The 10,226-nt window shown below is 41.7% G+C and overlaps 1 protein-coding gene across 1 annotated transcript; it reads right to left on the bottom strand.

Moving 5' to 3' along the window:
• Positions 1-237: 237 nt before the first annotated feature.
• cd68 (CD68 molecule) lies at positions 238-6,618 on the bottom strand. Its single transcript, XM_041882280.2, has 6 exons — positions 6,340-6,618; positions 4,399-4,982; positions 3,951-4,067; positions 2,927-2,996; positions 2,073-2,258; positions 238-1,656 (listed from the first exon to the last, which is right to left on the bottom strand). The coding sequence occupies exons 1-6, from the start codon at positions 6,386-6,388 to the stop codon at positions 1,514-1,516; spliced, it is 1,149 nt and encodes a 382-aa protein (XP_041738214.1). The 5' UTR covers positions 6,389-6,618; the 3' UTR covers positions 238-1,513.
• Between the last annotated feature and the right edge of the window lie 3,608 nt (positions 6,619-10,226).

The following is a 10,226-nucleotide window of genomic DNA, read 5'->3' as shown; positions in this document are numbered from 1 at the left end:
AAAAAGGGGGAAATTGATCCGAGGGCCTTCAAAGGTGGGGCTGCGGGGCTGCCAGTTGTCCATCCCTGATCTACGTGGTGAGAGAATAGGATGAACTTCAATAACTATATCAGCATTTATACAATAAAACATTCCCACAATGAATATATTCCAAATAACTTGAATGCCTGAATTAAAAGCCCCTATATCTTTAGTGTTTTGCCAGATTCAATACTCCAAATAAACTCAAAAACCACATTGACAAATTATTAAAACTTTATTTGGGATGATTTCATTTGTCACAATTTTTTCAAGATGATACCATGGCACATAATTACATGTAAACATAGCATAATACATTTGTCCTAAATGAAACTAAAATAATTGTCATCTAGGCCATAATCAATATTAGGAACCTGTAACTGTGGCAACATAGAACAGTAATATGTTATAAAAGTTTTCAAATTTAGATGAGACAGAACTTGTTCAATGTGCTTTCTGGTCCCAAATGTAATTCCTTATAGTGCAATTTGCCCCAGAGTCTTAAATATTTTATCCCTTTTTTCATCCTCATGATTGGCAGGTTTAGGTCATCTGATTCTATATCCGTGGTTAAAGGCAACTTTTACCTCAAGCTATCTGACCACTGTCAAAGTTGGGAAGTTAAACAATCCGTGGTCCTGCAATTTTATACGGTTGTCACATTCGACTAATATGTTATAAAAATAATAAAAAATTATCACTATGTTTACATACCAAATTATTACTACTTCATGGGGGAAACAGTAACATCAAATAATGATTAACAAAAGGCTTGACACAAATAGAATAGACAAGTAATTTAAAACACAAATTGACATTTACATTCAAAAGCATGCCTCTCTTTTACAAAACTTTACTTTTAAAACCTGAAACATTCCCTTTGACTAACCGAGTGGCATACCCCCCCCCAAAAAAGGCCCCATAATATCCCCATCTAGTTTATGATTCAGAAATCAATTAGCCTAACAGGCTGTTCTAAAGGTTGAGGGCGGCAGTAGAAACACAAAGAAATGAATAATACGAAAGAATCGAGACGACGTAGCTTCAAAATCCAGCTATAGCAGAAGGCACACTGTGAAATATTGCACTGAATGTTCTGCAATAAGAGGCAACACAAACATAGACACAATGGTTGATGGTTTGACGAACACTGGATGTCGCAGTAGTACACAAAATCCTCAGCAGCCCAAGAGTTCAGAGTGAGTATATTCAAAGTCAGTATATTTTAATCCTAGTATCTGATCCATTAAGTTGTATCCACCTCAATTAATTAATGTACAAATCAACAAAATGGAACTGCCGGTATATAACACTGAAATATTCCCTCATCTCATCCATTTAGTTAGTTTTTGTGTGAGCGGTACAGTTAGTCGATGTGAGCAGTTGTGGTTACAGTTGTTAACAGTTAACAGCAAGTGACAAAAACAAAGATGGTGGGTGGATTTAGACTGAGAGCTGATACAGTATGCCCTTTGACCCCCTGAGTGGCTCTTCAGATGGACTGGTAGCCATCTGCTCTTTTCCGTCTGCTCAGGAGATAGGCCACCACCACAATGATGATCAGGATAAGGAGGACTATCCCGACAGCAATGGCCACGCGGTAGTCAGCGGGTCTGTCGGCGGGGCAGGGGTCAGCTGAAATGCAGAACAACTGGGTTTAGGGTCAGAGCTAAGGCTGGATGGAATCTGCAGGCGACGTTTTCTGCATCACTAACTATACGCGTGTCAGTCTACATATCTAATCTAGGCAACTGAAGCTATTAATTCATTGTTTGAGTATTTGGATTGGTTTTATTTGTCTGGATTGGTTTTATTTGTCTGGATTGGTTTGGGTGAATCAACCACTGAGGACCAAGGAGGAACAATGATATGAACAGATGAAACATGTTTTGTTTTGTTTTTGTAGTAATCTAAAATCTCTAAACACATACCGTCAATGCAAAACGTCAAAAAAGCCTTCAGAGCACGTTTAACCGTTTTGCCCTAGAGTTTAGTATGTTCAACATTGCAATGCGTGTTAGTACATCATTGCTATGTAATGGGATACATACATGTGCCGAAGTCCCATTCCTTGGTGATGTTGAAGGCCTGCATCCTGTCCTGGGTGACATCCAGATAGAGCCCTTTTCCCATGAAAACTGATTCGCTCTTGCAGGAGTAGGAGTGGCCAACCTTAGCGAGGAAGAGATCCAGTGACCCATTTTTGGCGGTGTAAGGTGGAGACATTTTTCCGTTCCCTGCAGCATAAAAATAAACACCAATCAAACATCACCACCACATATTTATCATTTCGTCTCCAACCACAAGGAAGTGTTGGTGAAAAAACCAGTCACACTTGTTAGTCTACATAGCATTAAAAGGTGTTTGTTTATTCTGGGAACAGGTGCACTACTGTAAATTCCCTATTGAAAGATAAGTGTGTTTTATTATAAGTGTGAATTATTATGTGGATTATAATTAATGGACACTTTTGTTGGGGTTGATACATTTTTCATTAGGGCAAATCAAGTCTGAAATTTCAAAGTGTAAATTACAAACGTTAGAAGCATTTAAAAAACTCAAATCCAATACAAGTTTGTGTTTCCTGCTTTGCAGGAAAAATCTAATCAACAAAATGGTGATCAAATTAAGATCCGTAGATGTGTTGGTTGTTAAGCAAACCCGTGTTAATATTTACCATTTATCTTACACAATCCCTTCCAGAGACTGACATATCAACACAAACAGGCAACTGATGTGGGCCCATGAAAAAGTCCAAAGTGTCAACCATGACAGGAAAACACATTTACTGTGTGAATAACACTGGCTAGGGATAATACGTTTGTGGTCCTTTAATATGTGGTCCACTGCATTGACAGAAAGGTTGGTACAAGAATCCTGGTGACCAGATGACATATACATTTACCTCCAGGTGTTAAGGGGTAGGAAAGATTGAAAGAGACAGTGTCGACATAGACAGCGTTTTGGGTGGTGTTCTGAAAAAGACAAGACAAAGGTTTACTTTTCACACACACAAGGAATCACCCGAATCAAAAGTTTGCATTGTGTCACAATGGCATTAAAGCAATGTTTACTCTCCCATAATGTACCTTACGACCCTCCTAGTAATATCAAACAATAGAATGCTAAAACAACATAACAATATGATTTCACAGTCCCACTAGACAGTAGCTAATGAGGTCACAATGTTGCAATTCAACTCAGTACACTAATTCATCACTTTTTCCCACACAAGGTTGCTAAAGTTTCCGTAACGAGACGTAAAAATATGTATTTTGCCACACTAGTTCCCCTTTGCAAGCTAATGTTCCCTTTTGAACACAGTCAAACAATTTGGCGATTGATCATAACTCTGGCGGTGCAGTTTACTGTGGTGCTCGATACACAGGATGTGAAAGTGATGTGAAAAGGCGAGCTTTATCTAACGTAAGGGCCACTTGACCCGACTAGGAAAAACTTGGGTTTCATATGTGGCATATATAGATATAGGGCCCAGAGTTTGTCCAGGTCCAGTCCAAATGCAAGGAAACCCTCCTGGCCCTTTGATCCAATACTTAAAAAACACTGGCACATATAGAATATCCTCATTTTCATGCATCCCCATACACAAATAACCATTATTCAACATTTTACAGACAGTGTTCTATTAATCATTATAGACCTCCACAAATGTAATAAAGGGCCGACAAACAGAAGGCTAATCTCTAAACACGTTGTAAACCTGGATCGTATTCATTAAGGCACACAGTTGTAAAAACGTTTTCCAACGGAAAGCAAAAATGAACAATTTCTTTATTGGACAAGTTCAGGTAGTCTCTCCCTGTTTCAGTATGTCTTCTTCTGTTTGGTGCCTAATGAATAATACCCTGGGGTGTTTGGGTCCTTTCCTCAGTGAATAGTGATGATGGGAGAATCGAAGCCTTTCTTACCTTATTAAACATGAAGGTGATGAAGCCCTCCTTGAACGTGAGGGTTAAGTTGGCCGTGGATTTCTCACAACCCCCTTCAACCTTGGTCATCCCTGGCTGAATGATGAATACTCCCGTCTGGAAAATGAACAGATAACATTAGTTGTACACACACAATGACGCGGAAACGGAACATTAACACACGGAGGTGGCTTATGGCCTAACACATCAATAAAATGGAGGATGGTAAAAATATCCTGGACCTACAGTCCATCAACTGAAAGGTTTCTCAGTGGCTCGATACATGTAATAGACATGCAATAACTATGGTGAAACAGGGAATTTTTCAATGTTTTCTAAGACTCGTATGATGCACTTTCAAGTAAGCCTTAGTTGGCCCCAATTTCACCGTCAAATAATCAGCCAAGGTGTTCTTGGTATTTGTCATGAGGCGCACACTGTGCTATACCTTTCCAGTGTCTTCCACTCTGATCTGCAGAGCCACCTGAGCCATCAGACACAGACCCTTGTCCGACTTGAGGGTGTAGTTTCCCGCGGTCAGGTTAGCAGGAGGGGTGGGCTCCGGTTTTGGAGTGGCGGTAGTGGTGGGGGCAGCTGTGGTGGCATTGGCTGTTGTGGGAGCAGCTGTGGTGGCATTGGCTGTGGTGGGGGCAGGTGTGGTGGCATTGGCTGTTGTGGGGGCAGGTGTGGTGGCATTGGCTGTTGTGGGGGCAGGTGTGGTGGCATTGGCTGTGGTGGGGGCAGGTGTGGTGGCATTGGCTGTGGTGGGGGCAGGTGTGGTGGCATTGGCTGTGGTGGGGGCAGGTGTGGTGGCATTGGCTGTGGTGGGGGCAGGTGTGGTGGCATTGGCTGTTGTGGTGGGGTCTGCAGTCGTAGTGAGCGTTGTAGTAGGAGCGGCTGTGGTGGTATTAGTCTTGGGTTCTGGGGTAGTGGGGGTGGTAGACGGTTCAGCGGTGCTGCCAAACTGAGATGGGGGGAAGATGCTTGCAGAAGGTTTGGATCTTTTGTTAACCTCTTGAGCAGATGACAGAGCTTCAGGGGGAGAAAGAAAGAACCAGAAGTGTAACTTTATTCTTGTTTGCTAATTAGATATTCTCCAGCATTATCATTAGGTGTAAATCAAATCATCTGAATTGAGGATTCCATAAACCAGGACTAATGGTGAAGTAACTTTTTCAAATCTTGATTTGGAGAATTAGGCGTTGGCTTTAGTCAATAGTCCATGAACCCTGCTCTACAACATGTGACTACACTCGTAGTAAGAAATGTGTAATCTAGAACCTAAACAGGTTCTTCGGCTGTCCCCATAGGATAACCCTTTTGGTTCCAGGTAGAACCCTTTTGGGTTCTATGTAGAACCCTTTCCACCGAGGGTTCTACCTGGAACCCAAAAGGGTTCTACCATGAGAACTGCTGAAGAACCCTTTTGGAACCCTTTTTTCTAAGCGTGTAGTCTGAAACGTGGTATGGGTTTATCAGGAAGTGCAGAATAAAATATTTAAATGCCTTCCGTGTAGGCCGCAACAACAACTGACTTAATGCCGCGTTCACGTGCTACTCGGAACTCTAAGAAACTCGGAAATGTCAGACTTGCCTACTGGTTGTAGTTATACACGTGCCGCGTTTCATCCAGCTAGCAAGTCAGACATTTCCGAGTTTCCTAGTTCCAACTACAGCGTGAACGCAGTATATATGTGGCCAATCAAATAATAAAAGGTGAACGATAAAGTAGATTACAACTAAGACATATATGGTTAACATCATACCAGAATGCATGATTACTAATTCTGTCCCTCCCCCAAATGTATTACAATTATGATAATAATAAAAATAATTATTATATATATATTTTTGTACAAAAGTATATTCTGTGAAATCTCTGTCATAACGCGGCCGTAAAAGATAGGCAAATGTTTGCCAAAACATAATAGAACGATCATCAGAATGAACTTTCATAATGATCTAAAGGAACTTTCATAATGATCTATTTTTAAAGACAAGAAATCGAAACTCACATGACCATACTTCAACTATGTCGTGGAAAACAAAACACACGGGCTACTACTCCGTAACGTGATCGGGGTATGGAATATGGCAAAATATATGGAAAGAAATAGCCTATTATACTCTTACTTATATTATAATTATCAGAAATAACACATGGTTATTGATTTGCAGGGAATTTAACATCAGATAAAATAAAGCTTTTTCAACCTCTGAAACAGTAAAAAAGGTGGATCCCTTCTTATATAATCAAAGTAATGATCTAAAACCATATCATGACATTTTGGGGAATATTTTAGGTTTCTTAACCTGGAAACTTTCGGTTTGAGATGAGTAGCAGATTGACCAACAAATCTATTCTATTTAGGAAATTCGGGGAACTTACCTGAGACAATAGCGCAGAGTGTAAACACGAACAGAAGTACCTTCTTCATTTTGACTGCTTCTATTCTTCGCCTTTCAAACCAATATAATAGCCTACAATGTGTCTATCCAGACTATTTGTCCCGGAGATGTATGCTAGCCAGACACACGACTCCAGTAAAATTGAGAAATGTGTCGATCAGCAGCTGCGTAATACGAAGGAAACGAAACTGAACCAACAAGTTTGAGGAAGTTGGAACTATTCCACAGTCACTGCACAGACAGACCACGAGCGTTGAGGTAGATATTGCTCAATAAACTGATACGGTCCGTGCTAACCGGAATCATTGGGACGTCCCATTTTACATTTCAACTTCAATGGGGTACATTGAAGTTGAAAAGAAAAATGGTTAAGGTAAGGGTTAGGGTAGGGGTTAAAGTTAGGGTTAGGGTAGGGACGTCCCAAGGATCCACCATAGCAATGTTCAAAGTGATACAGTAGTAATAGGATATGAAGCAGAAAGTAATAAAACGAAAACTGGGCTAACATTATAGTTATTTATTTTAATTGTGGTAAGTACAAATTGTCCTTGACTCGTGTTTTGATGAAGACGGTGTGACATTGAGTTCTGAATTTGGATTGCATTATGTTAGATATAAACAAATCTATAATTTCGTGGACTTCAATAGGCAATAGGTTTGGAAAGTCTCAACCACAGATCAAGTCTTGAGTTTGACAGCTGCTGGGGTCAAAATCATGTGACAAAAAAAAGAAAAACAGGAAATATTGTCATTACCTCTAAATGGCACGCACAGACACAGAGGAAAAAAATACACGTTCTCTCGCGAGACTTTCTTTGATAGCGTCTTCCTGGACTAAACAGCGTCTGATGCTGACGGCAGGGTAGGCAGCCCCGTGAGCGTGGTATCTGTTTTGGCAACATGGCTTCTTCAGCGAAAAGAGGAGCAGTTGGAATGGGAGAAAATCCCGCTGAAAGTGAGGATAACAGCTCGGACGAGGGATCGGAAGACGATGGTGATTCAGAAGAGAATGACAGCGGATCAGAAGAGGAAAGCAAAGAAGAGGTCATTGTGGACTGTGAGGCCGAGGATAGAATAGACGCCGGAGGGGAGAAATTGAGTCCTTTGAGAAGGCAATAAACAGATATTGGTCAGGAGAAATGCAGTATTATCATAAGGAGACGTATACTTGGATGAATGAGGAGGAATGGAGGGAAAAGAGAAGCAGAGGTCTAAGAGAGAGAGGGAGGAAGACTGTGAGTTTGAGTCGGTAGAAAATGGCAGAAAAAGGGAGAAGGTTTGTTAAAGAAGAGTAGTAGGAAATGTAAGCAAAGTGAGCTGAAGACAGGAGTAGAAATGGAAGAGGGTGAAGTATCGGAGGTGGAAGGTGTGGTGAAGTGCTCGGAGCCAGAGGCTTGCACAGAGGGTCAGGATAAAGATGAGTCTGTGACAGTAGGAGTGAAGTTTTTGGAAAAAGTGGATCCTTGCCTTTTGGCTGATTCATTTGTGTATTCAAGATGGGTGAAAACAGCGTTGGGTATAGTGGAATCGGTGAGGGTAACCAAAAGTGGTCTAGTGATAATTGTTTGTGTTTCTGTTGGGCAGAGGGAGAAGGCGCTCAGAGTTAAACAAATAAGGGAAAGAATTGTGAATTGTTTCGCTCTTAAGAAAAGGGCGCCATTGAGTGGGGTGATTACTGGGGTAGCAGTAAATGTAAAAGTTGACCAACTGAAGGAGAAGATTCCCGGTGTTTGTGATGCTCGTCGTTTGGTGCGACGTAAACAGGGTGGCGAGAGTGGGGAAACAGAAGATTCATTGTCTGTTCTTTTGCGTTTTGAAGTTGAGTCTTTGCCTGATAAAGTGAAGTTAGGATATATAAGTTATCCTGTGCGAGCGAATGTGCCGAGTACATTACGATGTTACAGGTGTCAAACTTATGGGCACGTGGCAGCAGTATGTAGGAGGGAGATTCCAAGGTGTGAGAAGTGTGCAGAAGGGCATGAGGCTAAGGAGTGTGAAGCAGTGGGGAAAGTAGTGGTATGTGCTAATTGTAGGGGTGCCCATGGGGCTGGGGATCAGACATGTCCAGTACGAGAGAAGCAGGTTGAGGTTTCCAGGGTAAGAGTAGTGAAGAAGTTAACATATGCTGAGGCAGTGAAGAAAGTAGAGGAAGAGGGGTCAAGGGGGGCGGAGTGGTGAGAGTAGGAGATATGTACCAGTACAGAGGGATAGGCAAGCAAGTGATATATGTTTCAGTAAGATTGGGTTTTTAGCGTTTACAGCAATGGTTATTAATTGTACTGCAGGGATGGAACGTAAGTCGAAGAAAATTGAGGTTGTGGTGGCAGCTGCAGAGAGATATTTGGGTGTGCGAGACTTGACAGCAGAAGAGTTACAGGGAGTGTTAAGTGGTGATGTTCCATCATTTCAGGTTGAGGGCATGAGGTAGGAGTGAGTATATTTAAATAGTGGAGAAGGGTGGGGTTAATTATTAGTTGTAGTGTTGAAGGTGTGAGTGTAGTGTTAGATGGTAGGATATTTCTTTGCTTTGTTTTATGTTATTTTTCAAGGAAAGATAAGGGAGTTGAACTCCAGTCTAGTAGGTGGCGGTAATGCAACAAATTGGATGCCAAACCGCCGTTAAACCTCATTGAAGAAGAAGAAGACACAGACAGAGAGAGAGAGAGAGAGAGAGAGAGAGAGGGCGGGCGGGCGGGCGGGAGGGAGGGAGGGAGAAAGTAGTGTAGAAAACTACCCAACATTTTTTTTTTGGCAACAACAAATTAAAGCCCTTTTAGAAAACTTCCTGGACAAAACATTCCACTGTAATAGTGAAGGTGTAAACTTGGCAGTAGAAAGCCTGAACAGTATATTTGACCTTTCAGCTTCCCTATCAAATCTAAAAATGTCAAGCAGACAACTTAAGAAAATTCAAAACATTGACAAATGGTTTGATGAAGAATGCAAAAACGTAAGAAAGAAATTGAGAAACTATACATAATACCCCATAATGACAAAGCGAAAAAAGGTTTTTAGAAATGTTTGCTAATGTATTAATAAAAAAAAAAACAGATACCTTATTTACATAAGTATTCAGACCCTTTGCTATGAGACTCGAAATTGAGCTCAGGTGCATCCTGTTTGCATGGATCATCCTTGAGATGTTTCTACAACTTGATTGAATTCCACCTGTGGTACATTCAATTGAATGGACATGATTTGGAAAGGCACACACCTGTCTATATAAGTTCCCACATTTGACAGTGCATGTCAGAGAAAAAAACAACTCATGAGGTCAAAGGAATTGTCCGTAGAGCTCCGAGACAGGATTGTGTCGACACACATCTGGGGAAGGGTACCAAAAGATGTCTGCAGCATTGAAGGTCCCCAAGAACACAGGGCCCCCCATCATTCTTAAATGAAAGAAGTTTGGAACCACCAAGACTCTTCCTAGATTGGCCGCCCGGCCAAACTGAGCAATTGGGGGAGAAGGGCCTTGGTCAGGGAGGTGACCAAGAACCTGATGGTCACGCTGACAGAGCTCCAGAGTTCCTCTGTGGAGATGGGAGAACCTTCCAGAAGGGCAACCATCTCTGCAGCACTCCACCAATCAGACCTTTATTGTAGCGTGGCCAAACGGAAGCTACTCCTCAATAAAAAGCACATGACAGCCCGCTTGGAGTTTGCCAAAAGGCACTTAAAGGAGTCTCAGACCATCAGAAACAAGATTCTCTGGTCTGATGAAACCAAGATTGAACTCTTTGGCCTGAATGCCAAGCGTCACGTCTGGAGGAAACCTGGCACCATCCCTACGGTGAAGCATGGTGGTGGCAGCATCATGCTGTTAGGATGTTTTTCAGCGACAGGGACTGGGAGACTAGTCAGGAT

Source organism: Coregonus clupeaformis, chromosome 1 (assembly GCF_020615455.1).
Source record: "Coregonus clupeaformis isolate EN_2021a chromosome 1, ASM2061545v1, whole genome shotgun sequence".
Lineage (NCBI taxonomy): Eukaryota > Metazoa > Chordata > Actinopteri > Salmoniformes > Salmonidae > Coregonus > Coregonus clupeaformis.
The sequence above is the reverse complement of the archived record's forward strand: the minus strand, read 5'-3'. Positions and strand labels throughout refer to the sequence as shown.

Excerpts from the sequence above, each read along its gene's own strand:
- cd68 (XM_041882280.2), bottom strand. The coding sequence starts at position 6,388 with ATGAAGAAGGTACTTCTGTTCGTGTTTACACTCTGCGCTATTGTCTCA. Across the intron at positions 4,983-6,339 it reads ACTCTGCGCTATTGTCTCAG|CTCTGTCATCTGCTCAAGAG; the intron begins GTAAGTTCCCCG and ends CTCCCCCTGAAG. Across the intron at positions 4,068-4,398 it reads GAGTGGAAGACACTGGAAAG|ACGGGAGTATTCATCATTCA; the intron begins GTATAGCACAGT and ends TTCATTTTCCAG.